This window comes from Hyla sarda, chromosome 2 (genome assembly GCF_029499605.1).
Source record: "Hyla sarda isolate aHylSar1 chromosome 2, aHylSar1.hap1, whole genome shotgun sequence".
Lineage (NCBI taxonomy): Eukaryota > Metazoa > Chordata > Amphibia > Anura > Hylidae > Hyla > Hyla sarda.
Window position 1 is genome coordinate 217,496,427 of NC_079190.1, and position 19,107 is coordinate 217,515,533.

Consider the following 19,107-nt stretch of genomic DNA (forward strand, 5'->3'; position numbering starts at 1 on the left):
GATGGTTGCCCCGCCCAAACAAAAGAGCAGATAATCTTATCCAGCCTCCTAAAGTAGATGAAGGGAAGGGCAAGGGGGGCAGCCTGAAAAGGGTAGAGTAGGCGGGGGAGGATGTTCATCTTCATGATCTTAGCTCTTCCCAGCCAAGAAAAAGTCCCAGTCGACCATTTCACGAAGTCCTTCTCTAGGGTTGAAATTAGGGGTAGAAAGTTTAGAGCGTAACTGTCATTTGTGTTAGCAGGGACATACACACCCAGGTATTTAAAAGACTTGGGGGACCAACAAAATGGATGGTCACGTTGTATATTCAATACCTTGGTTTTGGGCAGAGTAATGTTCATCGCCACGCTCTTGGCCATATTAATTTTGTGATTGCTGAAGTGTGAGTAGAGTCTCATACGATCGCATGTAGGACTAAAAAGAAAAGAAAAACTAAACAGCGGACACACCTCCCTATTCACACTTTGCTCCAAAGCACTTCATGCATTAAGGTGTTCACACTTACTTCACCGAGGGGAGTCTTTTCCTGGTCAGAATTCCCCTCGCATTTAGGGAAGTACTAGGAGAAGAAACATAAAGGAGAAAATCATCTGCAAATACTGAACAGAGGTGCCCGCTCCCCCCCACTTGGAAGCCCTTAATTACAGGGTCCCACCGGAGGGCATTCAGGAGATGCTCCATACAAAGAACATAGAGGAGGGGGGAGAGCGGCCCACCCTGCCTTGTTCCGTTGCGGATGGGAGAGGAAAGGGATCCGTTGACCCGAACTCGCACCTGCGGGTCACGATACAGGACAGCTACGCAACCCATCATTGAGGGGCCTAGACCTGTCTGCATCAGGGAGGCCTCCATGAACCTCCAATTCACCTGATTAAATGCCTTTTTGGCATCTAGAGAAAGGAGCGTTAATGATTGGTGACTGGTTGTAGCCCCGTGTACAATGGAGAACGCATGCAACTGTATTGTCGTGCGCCTCTCGGGAGCGAACAAAGCCGGATTGATCAGGGTGAATCAGAGGCCCAAGGACCGCCGCCAAACTGTCCGCTAGCACTTTAGCGAACAGCTTCGTGTCCGTGTTGAGAAGAGGGATTGGTCGATAACTGGCACAAAGATTTGTAATACTATTAAAGGTCTGGTATAGGAGGGGGAGCAGTTCAGTTTTCAGTGTTTTGAAAAATTTCCCAGTGTACCCAGCGGGGCCTCTAAAGCATTCAGTGTCGCTGAAAATGAGCCTTTTTCGCCTTTTTGAGGCGCTAGCCATGTTAAATCAACAACCCTCTCAACACACAAGTGAGTACTTCCCACTACTAAAATGAGCAATCACAGCCTTTAGATCTGAGAGGCAGAGAGAGTCAAGTAGCAGGGACTCGTTAAGGTGCCTTGTGAACTGTGGGGTTCTAAGGGAAGGGATCTGAAACTTGCAAAAGACTGGGGCATGGTCTGAGAGGTACAGGTTCCCTATCTGTGTGGAGGAGAGACGGGGTAGGTAGTAGTGAAGGATAAAGATGTAGTCTAATCTACTAAAAGTCCCATGAGGGCTAGAGAAGTAGGTGTAATCCCTGTCAGTCGGGTGCTGGAGACACCACACATCACACAGCTGTAACGAGTGAAGAAGTCACCGGAGCTTGCTGAGCTGCCGGTAAGAGATAGCCGAGTTTTGCGTGGATGTGTCCAGCAAAGGTTGTAATGGAGTGTTGAAGTCACCGGTAAGCAGCAACATGCCCTGGGCAAAGGAGGACAAATCCTCTAGTGCACACGTTAGAAAGGAGACCTGAGCATTGTTGGGGCATATATAGTCGCCACTGTCACCACCTGATCCAGGACCAGGCCTCGTACATATAGGTACCTTGCCTCAGGGTCAGAGTGAACTTCTTGCACACTGAAGGGTATTGAGCGGTGAAAACCGATCAAAACTCCCCTCGAGTGGAAGTCCGGTCTCATGATGGTTATAGGAAGCGATTGATTTCAGTTATTTTTTTCCAAAGGGTGTGCAACCAAATATTAAGTTAAGGGTGCCAATAATTTTGTCCAGCCTATTTTTGGAGTTTGGTGTGACATTATGTCCAATTTGCTTTTTCCTTCCTTTTTTGGTTTAGTTCCAATACACACAAAGAGAATATACATGTGTATAGCAAAACGTGTTACTGCAATCCTTTTCTGTGAGAAATATTTAATTTTCTAGAAAAATTTCAGGGGTGCCAACAATTACAGCCATGACTGTATGGTCGATATCATGTCCCTTATGGTATCAAGAATAGAGGAATGAAAGTCCTCCAGAACCTCCACTCTGCCCTGCAGCTTGGTCACATCCTTCTTAACTGGTTGAAGATCCCGGCGCCAAGCATGTTTCAAATCAAGGGCCAGAGCAGACATGTCAGCTTTTGTTGGAAGGAGAGCAAGAAGTGCCTGGATTTCTGGGTGTCCCTTGAGGAGAGCCACCGCCTGGGCAGGGGGAGGAAGGGTGAAGGTGAGCGGGTCTGTGGCCCAACCCACGGCACAGATAGTTTGGGCCATCTGTAAAGAAGACATGGGTTGCTGGGTAATTGGGTCCGCAACTACAATCCCCGGTGGAGCAGGTACTGGCACTCTGTATGTGGTTAGGTGAGGAGATATGGAGGTCGACCCCCCAGCAACAGGAGCTGAGAGCAGGCTGGATGCAGAGGCTGGGGTGTCTGGTCTCATGACTGCTTCTTCTACAGCAAGTTCCCCCTCCGAGGAGGACAGATGCAGGCCAGGTGAGCCTGGAGGACTCCTAAAGATGGAGGGGATGCTTTGTGAGGGAGAAGGGGGGGGGGGGCCTCTCCCTGGCGGGGATAGGAGAGGTTGAATTAGTCCCTGCTAGTGGCAGCTGCTGTAGACTAGGGCCCCCATATCCACATACCTCATCCCCCCCCCCCCCCCCCCCCCCGGAGGCAGCAGGCTGGGATCAGTCGGCTCCATCCATCCCTCCAGGTGGTCTGAGGGGGAGAGCGGCAACTGGGGCATCCCGGCAGGCAGGTCGTAGCGCGCAGCAGGATCTTGGCGTGAGGCAGTGGTGGCGTGCGGTCCTGGTGAGGCAGCCGTCTCACTTGCAGCAGGAGGGGACTTCCGGACCATCCTCTCTCTCGCCGGGAGGTTCAGCAATGCAGGCAAGTGCTTCTTCTGAGGTGCGGCACCGGCGCCGACCACGCTCTTCAGTGCAGCCGGAGGTGAAGGGGCGGTTGCAGTCACTGTCTGTGGCGCCCACGTCATCTTGGATTGCCCCGTCATCCGTCCCGGCACCTCTGTTAGCTCCTGTAGCGGGCCGAAGAAGTTGGAGATTGGTACCACAGGGGGCTGGGGTGCTCCCTGATTTTTGCGGTGTCTGCCCGAGCGTCTTGTTCCCATGAGGACAGTGAATATCCCGCAGATTTGCGGCCGTGGAGACAGAGCTCAGCAGTCCTGTGACAGTCTCTTCACATGACTAGCCACACCCCACCTAGTGCTATCAGTTTTTGACCAATATTTATGCTGACAAGTTCTCTTTAAATTAAAATGCCTCCAAGTCATTATCATACATTGTGCAGCTTATTAAAGGCACAGCATGTGATCAGGGTAAGTAACCCCTGGGGTACATGTGCTGCAGGTTGAAAACCTTGAATCTAGACAACATATAAATGCTGTATGTAGTCTACTATTGTAAGTTGTCCTGTAAAAGCTTCACATAAAGGCAGGAAAGACAACAGAACCAAGATTACTTCAAATATATTCTATTTCATGGTTTCTCAAACATAATCTACTAGCTGGCAGTGCCATGTAAACAGGTTACACTAATGAATTTGATGGCTTTCAAGCCATACTTTTTTTTTTTGTTATAAATTAGCATTCAAATGAAAGGTGTAGGCGCACAGATGTATGAGAGCACATAGGCGTGTAACTGCCTATTAAATCCTACTAACACCTGCCTGTACCCACCTGGGACCTGGCATTGGAATACTCTTTTACTGACAAGAGCTGTGTTCAGTCAGTCAGCATGCCGACTGTATCCATTAAGTGCATGAGGGCAGTCTCTGACAGGTCTCCTGATACTCTCTAACCGCTTGTTTTTCTCATTCTGCCTGGGTGGTTGCTGTCTTCTTTTATTAAAAGCTGCGTACTACATTCAGCATAGACAACAGTTTATCTTCCCAGGTGAGTTTGCTGCTTTATTCTTTCCAACTGACCCTCTTTTTTTTCTATTTTCCTTTCTTCTCCTGCCAAGTAATATGGTGTCTATGGCATGAGATCAAGCCTGGAACTCCCGTCTGCAGCTCTGGGGTTGTGACCTATTCTGGTTTCCTTGCAGGGCAGTTGTACATATGGGTATCGGAGGATTACAGAACTATAGCTTTGCACTTGATATCTGCTAAATAGACATAACCTTGGTTTTGGTAACAGAGTGTTCTGTTCGGGCTTTGAATGTCTTTCTTGACATAGGACAGTGATATATGCAAGTTATAACTGTGATCTATGTCGTTCTACATCCTATATATTTAAGGCCATGTCTCAACCTTGAAGATTCTGTCATGACTCAAGTACATATTCTGCTGACTTTGCTTAATTCATATTACACATTTTACACATACCCTGCACTTTAAAGCTGCAGTTTAGCTCCATTGATTTACATTGAGGCTTATTCACTTGCAAATTTACTTCTGCCACAGATTATCCAAATGGGAACATGGCCTAATTTATGGCATACCGTTACATACAGTTCTCACCTATACATCTGCTAAAACAACATAAACTGACAATTACATTTACACAATCTTAGGGTATTGAAGTTCTTATTACTACATTGTAAATCCTGGTGTGCTGGCGGTTATTTACTTTACCAGCACATTCAGAGCCCAGGTCTTGTAAGGCCTCTTTCATATGGCAGTATTTGGGTCAGCATTTTACAACTATATTTCTAAGCCGAAACTAAAACCTACACAGAGAAAAAAAACTATAATGGATTTGCATGTCTTCTGTGCCTTGGACCAGCTACTGGTTTTAGCTAAATGTACTAACTAAATATTATATTGTACTTTAGTCAAATCTACAAGAGGGATAAAAAGAAGACTTTTGCCATTACTTAAAGGAAATCTGTCACCAGTGTCACCTGCACTAACCTGTCGATACTGAGCGTGCAGGTGACACTGATGACAACAGTACTCACCTTGTCCTGTTCCGTGGCAGGGATCTCCGGTAATCTCCTCCGTTAGCTCCGCTCCAGGCACCCTGCTGTGGGCACGGGCGGGGCTTACTGACGTCACCGCTGCTGTTCTCTCACAGCGGGACCCAGCCGGGAGCAGCAGCGGTGACATCACTAAGCTCCGCCCATGCCCCAGACCGCTGCATTCCTTGCTGGGTCCCGCTGTGAGAAAACGGCAGTGGTGACATCAGTAAGCTGTGCCCGTGCCCCAAGCAGGTTGTCCAGAGCGGAGCTAATGGAGGAGATTACCGAAGATCCCTGCCACAGAACGGGACAAGGTGAGTACCGTTGTCTTCAGTGTCAACTGCACTGTACCGACAGGTTACTGCAGGTGACACTGGTGACATATTTCCTTTAATACTAAAAGATCTACTTCTGTTTGAGGGGATCATAAACTGACGCAAACTGTTGTGTGTGAACCTGGTCTTCAGGTCCTATTCACTTACTTTCTTGAGAATAATTAGAGAGTACACAGAAATCCCATAGAATAAATAAAATAACTTGCCCCGAGGGACAGAACTAATAGTATACATTTAGCGGCTGTAATGTAACCATTACATGGCTGCTGACACCTCCATAATTAGGCTCCTTGGCAACTCCTTAGATACCTCATAAGTCAACATTGAGTGTAGGAGTGACAGTACTCTAGACCTAACACTAGATGGCACCATTTATGTTATATTCATAGGAAAAGACATTCTCAAATGAAAAAACAGCGTTTTTGTGCCTTTTTGTTAAGAAATGGTAAATGTTTGTGTGAGCCATCCTATTTATCAAGCTTCAGGTGAGTACCGACCCATAGAATAGCTATATAACAGCATGTGTTTCTTTTGCAGCATGACCTGTACAATGGAAAGGACTGGCTTTCATGTTTAGCAGGCCTCCTTAAGGATGTTTCCTGCAGTGTTTTTAAAACTTTTTTGTTTTTCTCATTCTTAGAAGTCTTGACTCCACCACCAATACCACAGACACCTGAACCCCCAGACATTCCCAGGTAATAAAAAAAACTCTTGTTGTTTTCTTTTTTTGAGTGTATTCACATGTACAGTATCCTGCGCATATTCGATGCGAAGAATTTTAAGCTGCAGATTTTATGCTGCATATTTCAGTGTAAACTACATGACTGAACATAGCTTTAAATCCTGCACATATTTGATAGATACTATACGTTTATAACCCCTCAAGCCTTTTGTTTAAATTTGTTGTGAAAAAATTCTGCACTGTTTTGGGGCATTGGTATCTAGTTTGTTCTAGTTTTTTACATAAATGTCTGTGAGAAGAGATTGCATAACCGATAGCAGTGCAAGTGAGAACTAGACCTCAGGGCTGTGACTAAGAAAACATCTATGTTATGATCTCGTGTAAGGACACTACAAAGCTAGTGATGGTCCCTTTGGAAGACTAATTTAGCTTCTGGATCCCTCCACAGAATATTTCATGTCTTAAAGTCTACATGGCAAAATGTTTGGTTACAGAATGCCTGGATCTTCTAATGACGCATTAGAGTATTTATTTATTTAAAGGGGTACTCCGGTGGAAAACTTTTTTTTTTAAAATCAACTGGTGCCAGAAAGTTAAACAGATTTGTAAATTAGGACAAACGAAGAGCACGTACGTGCACTCACCGCTAAGCAGAGACTGTCTGGTCTGGAAGTCCGGTGACGGGGTGCCGGGTCACGCCACGCCATAGGCGCTGGTGTATGGCGCTCGGAGGCTACGCCGGCAGTTTCGCACGTGAGTGCGTGCTTCTTCCAGCCTCAGGGCTCACGTGCGAAACTGCCGGCGAAGCCTCCAAGCGACATACACCAGCGCCTATGCCGTGACCCGGCACCCCATCACCGGACTTCCAGACCCAACTGTCTCTGCTTAGCGGTGAATGCACATACGTGCTTTTCGTTTGTCCTATATTTGATGCTTCATGCTTTTGTATGTGCACCCCGCAGGAGAGACTGAGACAGGTCACCGAGGATTATTTTGCAAGTTATAGAAGGTGATATTGCTTCCTGTGTGCTCTCCCCATTTCTTTGCTTTACATTTTAGATTTGTAAATCACTTCTATTAAAAAATCTTAATTCTTCCAGTACTTATTAGCTGCTGAATACAGAGGAAATTATTTTCTTTTTGGAACACAGTACTCTCTGCTGACATCATGAGCACAGTGCTCTCTGCTGACATCTCTGTCCAATTTAGGAACTGACCAGAGCAGCATTTGTTTGCTATGGGGTTTTTCTCCTACTCTGGAGAGTTCTTAAAGTAATTTACAAATCTGTTAAACTTTCTCGTATCGGTTGATTTGAAAAAAAAAAGTTTTCCACTGGAGTACCCCTTTAATGATTTATTTATTGTTTGGGGAATCTTGATTTAAGTTTTATTTTTATGTGAATCTTTTATGATGAGGGGAATTTACTAAGACAGGCATTACACATGCCTGTCTACTGTTAATGGCTGCAGGCATTATTCACCAGATGTATTAAAGGGGTTTACCCAAGAAGATGAATAGGTCTAAACTAATGCATTATGTCAAATTAAAGGGGTATTCTGCTGCTAGTAGACATCTTATCCCCTAACCAAAGGATAGGGAATAAAATGTCTGATCACGGGGGTACAGCCGCTGTAAGGCTATATCAACAAAGTCAAGAATGTCAACAAAGAAATAACAATGGGACTCTGCTGCAATGGAATTTCCAAGCAAAATTTTTCTGCTGCTTGGAAATTCCACAGTGTGAACTTGGCCTAAGCCTCCCTTTCGCCCTACTTCTGGAGTGATTCTTCTCAGCCACTGCTAACTGAACTACAGAGGAGATTATTTGCAGGCAGAATTCACTAGCTAACCACAGAATTCTATGTACCTGTAGCAAATACTTGCAAGGGTGAAAATGGACAAAGAAGGCAAAATACATCATTAAGATCCAGTACAGAGAGATGTATATTTCAATATTATAGCTCTAGCCAGACATTGAACTTGAGCTGAAATTGGAGGCTAAAAGAACAGACCTAGACTTTTTAAAAATGTTTAGATATCCCCTGAAATATATCTGTGGACCCCAAGTTAAGAACTCCAGCCAGCGTATTCCTGAATGTCTGTTGACAGTACAGGATTTTTTGGCTCGATTAAACTGTATTATTGAGTTTCTTATACAGTATGAATGTTGTGCAACTCATGGTTACACAATGACACTTCCCCGTAGTAGAGTTGTGCCTAGTCATATCATGGGATTTCTGCATGATTACAGTTGCACAACTTTTTTCCCTTTTGTATAAACTAATTTCCTTTTTTTCCTATAGGATGTGACATTTTGTATCATGACATATGGTTTTTTTATGTGCGGTTTTGTTTATCGGGAAACAAAAGTTGTGCAATAGTAAAACCTGCATGTCTACATTTAAAGGGGTACTCCGGTGCTTACACATCTTATCCCCTATCCAAAGGATAGGGGATAAGATGCCTGATCGCGGGAGTCCCGCAGCTGGGGACGCCCGGGATCATGCACGCGACACCCCGTTTGTAATCGGTCCCCGGAACGTGTTCGCTCCAGGTCTGATTACGGTCGACCGCAGGGCGTGATAGCTATCACTGATTATAAACGGGGACTGATTACAAACGGGGTGCCACGTGCATGATCCCGGGCGTCCCCACCTGCGGGACTCCCGTGATCCGGCATCTTATCCCCTATCCTTTGGGTAGAGGATAAGATGTGTAAGCACCGGAGTACCCCTTAAAAGAAAACAATTGCACGTATATACATATATGTGTATTACACTGTTGCTTAACAAACATTTTTGTTTAGAACCAGCCTAAGACTAGGTTTCCACTTGGCCTTTTTTTTTTTTTGTTCTGTTTTTTTTTTTTTACCTGAAAAAAATGCCACAAAAACTGCCCTGTCATTTTGCCCTGTCAATAGACTTTCTATTGGGGGGGTAGAATTGGGGGTAAAAAACTGCATAAAAAATGCCAGTGCTAAACCCACATGGCATTTTTTCCTCCCATAGACTTCTATTGGAGAGAAACACCAATTTGTTTTTGTTTTTTATTTTAAACCCATTGTCCGGCATTTATCATTGTAGGTGTAAGTGAAGCATTTATCATTGTGGGTGTAAGTGAAGCATTTTTTTTACACCTTTTTTTTTGGGTGCTGGTAATGTGTAGGAGCACCAAATTTATTAAATGATCACAGAGCATTTGATAAATTTTGCGCAGATAAACATTTTCTGAAATTTCTCTCTTCACATGGACCAAAAAGCTAAGCTAAGTCTGGGCTGGTGGAGTTTTAGAGACTTTTCAGTGGCTTTGTGCCTTTTTTGCTCCTTCTCACAAAAAGGCGCAGTTCATAAAACCCTTCTATATCGTGTGTATTGCCAAAATCAGTGGATTGCAACTCAAAATCTGCAGAAATGTGTAAACCAAAAGGCGCAAAAAAGGCACCAATAAGCCTTGCTTGTGCCTTTCCTAGACTCAAAAAAACTGTCTAAAGACAATGATAAATGTCGGCCATAGTCTCCACATGCTGTGATTTAGGAAAACTTCCACTGAGCCAAAAAAGCCCAAGAAAGGAGAAACAGTTTTAAAGAAACAAAAGCCAAGTAGGTTTGGCATTTCTTAATTCCCTTTTGACTTTCCGCTAACATCTAGCGGCCACGTTTTTGCAGCAAAAACATGCAGTACTTCAAATGTGGCATTTTTGAGACATTTTTGCCAGAAAAAAAACAAGTGGAAACCTAGCCTTAAAGGGGTTTTCCAACACTTACCGATCCCCTGCCACTGCAGCTGTCATATCTTCCAGTCTCTGCTCCTGAGTTGTTCTTTCTTCTTCTTGTGACATTCTGTTTACCAATCTTGAAGCAAAGCGGATCAGAGAGCGGAATATATGACGGCTGCAGCACCAGGGGAGCAGGTGAGATGAGTATGCATGCATTTGTTTTTTTACGGCTTAAGGAAGCATAGGGTTTACTTTACAGTTGTTTTTATAGAAAAACTCTTTAAAATGTTTTTGTTTCATATTTATCTCATATGCAATATATACCATTTATATGAAAATAACAGCAGATAAGACCCAAATACTGTAGTGTCATTGGGTAAAGATAAGATACTGCTATCCAGTTGTGTTTTTCTACAGAAACACTCCAGGATGACCCAGTCATATTAATACTTCTGACTATACTGCCTAATAATTCACTAGCTTAAATACCACCTGTTTTTCTCGTGCGCACTGTATAATTTTAGCATGTGTATAGCTAAGCAACACATCTAACAATAGGTGCATTTGGTCTATTGTTGTTGTCTTTGCTGTTGTTACTGTGACCAGACACTTTTTGTTTTCTTTAATCCAAGCCTTTTCTGTTGCACTAACTCCTACAGTTTTTTCCATTAGTTCTGAGGCGGAGATGGAAACAGATGTAGTGGAAGAACAGGAAGCAGAGGTACAGTAGCTACTGTTGGGGACATCAGCCTCTAGAGGGCACTGCTGTTCTGTTTTATAGCAGAAAAATGTGGTTCCGCAAAAAACGACACCTATTTATTTTACATCCTTTTGGTGAATTATGTTTCTACTTTTGTCCATTGGGCCTATTTTCTGTGTCTTCATTCAATAAGTAGTAATTTTACTTCTAACTGGGGTTAATTGTATTGTCCTCAGATTGTTTTATATTCTCAATATTAAATCATGTCTGAGGTTTCTGATAATACAGTCAATTGTTCTATGTAAATGTTTTGCTTCTTAGACTTTGATCGCACTTGTTTATCTCTAAATCAGACAACCCAGTTGTCATTTTTGTGTCAGTAGTTGGCTATAGTTGGCTTTTTTACCTTCATGTTTCCATTGTTTTTGACAAAGAAAAGAAGTGTATTCTCATATTCTACCTAGTGAAAACAAAGAAAATTTGACAGATCTAATAGAGGTTTACAAAAACCTTAAAGGGGATGCACTCCAGAAACGTATTTTATTTATTTGTTTATATAGTGCAACATAGGCTGTTATTGGAGAATAATGTAGAGATTCTTCCGTATGCCTTGTGCTTACCTGTTTTAGCTGGTGTGGCAGGCATGGGTTTTCAGCCTTACTGATTTCAAATCCATCACTGAAATGATTTTCTACTGTTGCCTACTTTTTGCATGAATTCTCTGGCTTTGCAGATAGAAAAGGCAGAGTCTCGTCACTGCATTTCCAGCAGGCAGCAGCCTTTAAGCAGCCTTTAAGTGCTGAGACTCATTAGGGTGTTGATGTCAGTTTGCATTACATGCACAGGAAGAAAAGGGAAAAAAGAGAGATATGCGCCCCTAGTGAAATATGTCACAGTACACACAAACATACAGTAGGTGGAAATGCACTCACCCTATGGGGTTGCGCTAAGAGTGCAACACCTCAGTAGACGTCTGATATTAATGGTGCTGGTTGTGGATCTGCAGCCGTAGCTCAGCCGGACTTGAGAAATGCAGGTCCGGAAAACAATACAGGCAGCAGTCAAAACAAAAGTTGAGCTTATAGGCGCTGTTCCAAAATGGTTCAAAAAATGAGAGGACACATGTCAAATGTCCTAAAATCAAATTTATTGGCAATACAGCAATGCGTTTCTGGTCCGGACCGGACCATTCCTATGCATCTATCCTGACGAAGGGTCCAGTCCGGACCAGAAACACGTTGCTGTATTGCCAATAAATTAGATTTTAGGACATTTGACATGAGTCCTCTCATTTTTTTAACCATTTTGGAACAGCGCCTATCAGCTCAACTTTTGTTTTGCCTGCCTGTATAGTTCACATTACATGAAATTTAATGCATCTTCAAATTAGTGCATCAGGAAAAGTTTATTTATAACTACTATATATATATATATATATATATATATATATCCAGATCCCATAGAGATGGCAGTAGCAGTAGTATACAGCTGGAGCTGGGTCTGAGGCATCTAATGAGTAGATAGTTCATAGAAAGTCAGCTGACCAAAGGCTGGCCACTTCCTGAGATACATAAAGCCATGTAATTTTCTGGTAGTCTGAATATTGGTCACATGACCTAAGTACAGTAATGAAAGGTATGCATGCAGCTGTGCTGTGTGTTGGAATAAAAATAGTGCCGTAGGAATAGTGATGGTGAGTGTGCATGATAAATCATACCTAAGATATAGGTATTCATTATCAGAATATACCTAAGATATATATGTTTAAAACATTCAGTAGATATATGCAGTTATGATTTATATATACATAAGATATATGGGGGAGATTTATCAATATCATTGTGAGGTAAAAATCATTTAAACCCTGTCAAGTGCTTGCTATGTTTTGCATGTCTGTGGAAAATGTATCAACCGTGTACAAGCTTGTTGATAAATTTCATGTTTCCATGGTCTGACACATTCGTACGTGTACTCCTCGGTGTTCTATATTTGCGCAAAATCTGTTGCCTTTGCACAAAGTTTTAATATCTGAGCAAAAAATGCGCAATTAGTGTGTAAAGCATTTTAGAGAACATTGGAATATATTCTATCAAAAATGACGCAATGAAAGTCACTGCACAAATTTTTGCACAAAAAAATACACTAGAAAAAGGAGTAAACTCAATGATAAATCTCCCCCTTTGTATCTATTAATAAAAGTATATCTTAGATATAGTGCATTGGGAAAGTTTTCAGTTTTTTTTTTTTTTTACAATTTGGTATGTTGCATGTTACAGCCTTGTCCTAAAATAAAAATACCCATTAATGACAGAGTGACAACAGAATGTTAGAAATCTTTGCCAATTTATTGGGAAAAAAAACGAAAATATTGCATGGACATAAGTATTCAGACCCTTTGCTCACTACTTAGTTGAAGCACCTCTGGCAGTGATTACAGCCTCCAGCCTTCTTGGGTATGATGCCACAAGGTTTGCACTTTTAGATTTGGGGATTTTCTGCCATTCTTCTCTGCAGATTCTCTCAAGCCATGCCGGCTTGGATGAGAACCCTCGGTAGAAGCCATTTTCATGTCTCCTGAGATGATTGATTGGGTTCAAATCAGAGCTCTGGCTGAACCTCTCAAGGACATTCAGAGTTGTCCCCAAGCCCCTGCTGTGTTGTCTTGGCTGTGTGCTGTGGGTCGCTGTCTTCATGAAAGGTGAACCTTTGGCCTAATCTTTGGTCCATCGCACTGATTAAAGAGGTTATCCAGCAGTAGGGTGTTTTTCAACAACATGCACAATCTATCAGCTATAAAAATTTAAAAAAACTTCTGCTCACCTCCAGCACACCCCCTGAGCCTCTGGTATCCTGCTCCCGGCCTCCAGTGCTCTCCTTTTCTTAGTTCTTTTGGTCGTTCTGTCACACTGCAGCTCAATGAATCACTGGCCCCATCATTGTCCTGCCATGGTAAGTGATTGGCTGAGGGGCAATGGTATGTATTGAGCAGCAGCCCCTGATCTTCTTCCTTTCACTGGCCGAGGTGGGACAACGTTGTGGCCAACCCTCGCTGGACTGCAGTGTGACGATTTATTTTAGCACAAGTTCTCAACATAACAAAATGTGAAGAAAGTAGTCTGAAAACTTTCCAAATGTATTGTATCTATATTAAAGGATAGGGGATCCAAAGGATAGGGGATAAGATGTCTGATCTCGGCTGCAGCACCCCAGACATCCGGGGCATGAACTGCACTCCATGCCAGATGACTGGCGGGGCAGAAGCTCGTGATGGCACATCCTTGCCGTCTCAATGCAAGTCTATGGGAGGGGGTGTGATGGCCGTCACGCCCCTCCCATAGACTTGCATTGAGGGAGCGTAGCCATCACGAGCGGGGCATGGCCAGGACATCACGAATGGCCTTGAGGCCACGAGCCTCCGGCGCTGCATCCTTTGGATAGGGGATAAGATGTCTAGGGATGGAATACCCCTTTAAGGTTTGTAGAGACTGTGAAATTAATAAATAAACCTTGATTTTGAGACATACACCTTTTCTTTTAACAGGGTGAGGAGCAAGAAGCCAACAAATCTGAGCCAGAATATGATGATGATGAACTGGATGAACTCCCAACCTCAAGGTCCACAAGTGGTACTTTCAGGGGAATCTTCCGCAAGGCCAGCCAAACCAGCGTCTATTTGCAGGAATGGGATATACCCTTTGAACAAATTGTACTTGATGAACTTATTGGTCAGGGAAGATGGGGGAAAGTGTACAGGGGACGATGGCATGGGGAGGTAGCAATTCGTTTATTGGAAATAGATGGAAACAATGAAGACCACCTAAAGCTCTTTAAGAAAGAGGTGATGAACTACAGACAGACACGTCATGAAAATGTGGTGTTGTTCATGGGGGCCTGCATGCATCCTCCTCATTTGGCCATCATTACTAGGTGAGTCTTTTTAAGCAAAGGACACTATTATTATCCTATTCCTATAAGACTTTTTTGGAATGTGTGACTGCTCACAGCTTAAGCATATGATCTTTTCATCTCAGGTAGAAGTCTGATACATGTCCTAAGTAGGTGTGATTTCTTGCAGTACATGAGGCTTGTGGACAGTGAAATTGTATTATTTCTTTTAACCATGTGCTGTTTTGTTTCAGTTATTGCAAAGGAAGGACACTTCATGCATTTGTGAGGGATCCCAAAGCCTCCCTTGACATAAATAAAACCCGTCAGATTGCTCAAGAAATTATTAAGGTAAACAGTCTCTTTGTATATCATTTTGAATATACAATCATGGCCGTAAATGTTGGCACCTCCGAAATTTTTCTAGAAAATGAAGTATTTCTCACAGAAAAAGATTGCAGCAACACATGTTTTGCTATACACATGTTTATTCCCTTTGTGTGTATTGGAACTAAACCAAAAAAGGGGGGAAGAAAATTGGACATAATGTCACACCAAACTCTAAAAGTGGGCTGGACAAAATTATTTGCACTCTTTCAAAATTGTGGAAAAATAAGATTGTTTCAAGCATGTGATGCTCCTTTAAACTCAGCTGGGGCAAGTAACAGGTGTGGACAATATAAAAATCACACCTGAAAGCAGATAAAAAGGAGAGAAGTCCACTTAGTCTATGCAATGTGTGTCTGTGTGTGCCACACTAAGCATGGACAACAGAAAAAGGAGAAGAGAACTATCTGAGGACTTGACCAAAATTGTGGAAAAATATCAACAATCACAAGGTTACAAGTCTATCTCCAGAGATCTAGATTTGCCTTTGTCCACAGTGCGCAACATTATCAAGAAGTTTGCATCCCATGGCACTGTAGCTAATCTCCCTGGGCGTGGACGTAAGAGAAAAATTGATGAAAGGTGTCAACACAGGATAGTCCAGATGGTGGATAAGCAGCCCCAAACAAGTTCCAAAGATATTTAAGCTGTCCTGCAGGCTCAGGAAGCATTAGTGTCAGCACAAACTATACGTGGACATTTAAATGAAATTAAACGCTATGGCATAAGACCCAGGAGGACCCCACTGCTAACACGGAGACATAAAAAAGCAAGACTACATTTTGCCAAAATTAACTTGAGTAAGCCAAAATCCTTCTGGGAAAACGTCATGTGGACAGTTAAGACCAAGATAGAGCTTTTTGGTAAAGCACATCATTCTACTGTTTACCGAAAACGAAATGAGGCCTATAAAGAAAAAAAGAATTCCTACAGTGAAATATGGTGGAAGTTCAATGATGTTTTGAGGTTGTTTTGCTGCCTCTGGCACTGGGTGCCTTGAATGTGTGCAAGGCATCATGAAATCTGAGGATTACCAACGGATTTTGGGTCGCACTGTACAGCCCAGTGTCAGAATGACCCCAAACCAGAATGGCAATGACCCCAAACATACGTCAAAAAGCGCCCAGAAATGGATGGCAACAAAGCTCTGGAGAGTTCTGAACTGGCCAGCAATGAGTCCAGATCTAAATCCCATTGAACACCTGTGGAGAGATCTTAAAATTGCTGTTGGGAAAAGGCGCCCTTCCAATAAGAGAGACCTGGAGCAGTTTGCAAAGGAAGAGTGGTCCAACATTCCAGCTGAGAGGTATAAGAAGCTTATTGATGGTTATAGGAAGTGACTGATTTCAGTTATTTTTTCCAAAGGGTGTGCAACCAAATATTAACCAAACATTACCACAATTACTTTTCTGTGAGAAATACTTCATTTTTTTTTTAAATTTAAGGGTAACCAACATTTATGGCTATGACTGTATAGGTAAAATGCTTGAAGATATATTTTAATTCATTAGTACTATTCAGAGTCTATGATGATTGTAATAGTAGAATGCCAAAACCTTTTTTTTAGGGTATAAATTTTATTATAACCTTTAACTACTATCCATATCTGTGTTCTGGATCTGTCTTGTTAACCCCTTAACGACTTTGGAAGTAAATGGACGTCCTAATGCAGTTGTACTTAGCGCACCACGACGTACATTTACGTCCTATATATGACGCGAGCACCGGATCATGCACGGCGGGTGGCGGCTGCTATAAGCAGCCAGGGACCCGCCGGTAATGGCGGAACAGCGATCGCGCTGATGTCTGCCCTTAACCCCTCAGATGCCGTGATCACTTTTAAGGGGTGATCAGATTGCCTGCGCTGCTACAGCGGGGCTCTGATCACCGAAGGGCGGAGGTCCCCCTCACCTGCCTCTCGCCGTCATCCTGGTGACCTAGTCTGGTCTGCTCGATTGCAGTAGATAGCCAATAATGCTGTTTAGTACTATGCCTATGCATAGCACTGAACAGTATTAGCAATCAAGTGATTGCTATAAATAGTCGCCCATGGAGACTATATAAGTGTAATAAAAGTAGAAAAAAAAGTAAAAAAAATTTAAAAAAAAGTTTGAAAACATGTGAATAAGCCCCTCCCCCATAAAAATTTAAATGCCCCCTTTTTACAAAATAAAAAGTGTAAAAATTTAATAAATAAATGAACATATCTGGTATCGCCGGGTGCATAAATGTCTGAACTATTAAAAAATAATGTTAATGATCCTGTATGATGAACAGCATAAACGTAAAAAAAAAAACGCATCCCAGAAATTTTTTATAAAAAGTGATCAAATAGTAACATATACGCAAAAATGTTACCAATAAAAACTACAGATCATGGCGCAAAACATGAGCCTTCATACAGACCCGTATACGAAAAAATGAGAAAGCTATAGGGGTCATAACAGGGCGATCTAAAACATACATATTTTGTTTAAAAAAGTTTGAGATTTTGTTTAATTGGTACAATAATAATAAAGCTTGTTAACATAAGTATCATTTGAAAAGGAGAGCTGAGTGGTCGCACTCTACAGTGCTCCCGCTAGCCCAGCTCTTATTATCCTTAAAATACCCTTTATCCAGTGACCCCAACTCACCATTCCGGGTCCTGTGGAAGCTCTGGTGCTGGTGCTGTCCGTGTGCGGCTGGCAGCGAGGATGGAGGAGTGGTGTGGCGGTCCTTGTAGTGTTGCTGGGAGCGGAGAGGGGTGCTACAGGTACCTGGCGAAGGCTCTGTGAGGTCTGGGAGCAGGCTGGTCGCAGGCCCTGGTCCTGGTAGGGATCCTGTGTGGGGGGAGCGGCGGCCATTGCTCCTACTTCATGGGTGTGGCCTCATGGTTACTATAGTGACTCCCGCAACCTGAGCTGAATGAAGTGCTGCCTCTGTCTGCTGCGCAGGGGATACTGGCTCCTGGGGGCTCCTAGCTGCTTCTTCGGCACTGCTTATGAATATATATCCTTTGGCTCACATCGAATACCTGTCAAGTGGAGTTGCTGGGATTTGTGGTGCGCTGCACTAGGGGCTGGGACCCCCTGAACACTACTGCAACTGTTTGCCTCTCCTAATTGTGAGTACTGCTGGGATCTGTGGTGCTGGGAGCCTGCCTTAAAGCTGCAGAGCTGCATCTGTGGAGTGCCGCTGTGAATATCCCTTTAGTAATCTGTGGGTATTGGAGCCACTGGGACTTGTGGTGCTTGCCTACATTACTCTGTCTTCGGTGCCTGCTATAGTGCTGCTCCTCTACAGATTGTGTGAGCTGCTGGGATTTATAGTGCTCTACTTACTTCTTTGGTTCCTGGGGCCTGCTGTGGTGCTGCCCTTTTACATCTCATACACGGGCGGTGTACACTGCTGGAGCTTGTGGTGCTGTATCTCCTGGTGCCTGCGGGGTGCCGCTGAATTACTTCTCCTCTACTGCCTGTCTCCTGCTGGGACTTGTGGTGCGGTGCTTATACTTACCTCTGGACTGTTCCACTTACCAAGCATTGCAACTATGGGTGGACCGCAGGTCAGGTTCAAGAAGTCTAAACATGCTGCTGAGGCTGCCAGACAATCCTCGGAGGATGAGGCCTCTTTTGATGAGACGCACTCTCAGGCAAGCGGGCACTGAAGAAGGGACTCCTGTCTTGCCATGCCTTTGGCATCTAAGGTCTCTGCTCACACTGCCAAGGCCCTTAGCCAATTCTCTAGGTCTCTGGAGCGGATGGGACTCCTTCGCTGTTTGCTGGCTTTCCTAGCCCCGAGCGTTGCTGCTCCCCGCACCATGCTACATGTCCAGCTGCATCGGTGGATCAGAAGTTCACTGAGTTGCGCCTAAAAGCTGAGACAGGAGTTCGTGATCCTTCGTCATGAGACACAAAAACTGCGCGAACATACGGAGGAGGTGGAACACCGGGTTTCTACAGTTGAAGATACCCTTCATCCCCTGCCGAAAAACAGATGGCTTCTCTACAGTGGCAAGTAAAAGCTGTCCCGGACTGTGCTGATGACATGGAAAATCGGCTTAGGCGCAATAATATTCGCCTGGTGGGACTTCCGGAAATGGCAGAGGGGTCAGACCCTGTGGCGTTTCTGGAGTCGTGGTTGAAGGAGATCCTGCCGGCTGACGCTTTCTCACCATACTTCTCTGTAGAGAGGGTGCATAGGGTGCCAGGCAGGCCCCCTCCTCTTGGAGCTCCTCCTAGACCATTTCTTGAAAAATTGCT

The 19,107-nt window shown here is 43.7% G+C and overlaps 1 protein-coding gene across 2 annotated transcripts in view; it reads left to right on the forward strand.

The window, feature by feature from the left end:
- The window catches only part of KSR1 (kinase suppressor of ras 1), a 206,138-nt gene that overhangs the window by 156,275 nt on the left and 30,756 nt on the right, over nucleotides 1–19,107 (forward strand). Inside the window, exons 11-15 of one of the 2 annotated variants that reach the window (XM_056556364.1) lie at nucleotides 4,108–4,149; nucleotides 6,134–6,188; nucleotides 10,564–10,612; nucleotides 14,133–14,518; nucleotides 14,731–14,827. In XM_056556364.1, the coding sequence (XP_056412339.1) occupies nucleotides 4,108–4,149; nucleotides 6,134–6,188; nucleotides 10,564–10,612; nucleotides 14,133–14,518; nucleotides 14,731–14,827 (629 nt within the window). The remainder of the gene's footprint in view (nucleotides 1–4,107; nucleotides 4,150–6,133; nucleotides 6,189–10,563; nucleotides 10,613–14,132; nucleotides 14,519–14,730; nucleotides 14,828–19,107) is intronic. The other variant, XM_056556363.1, reaches the window with a different exon arrangement.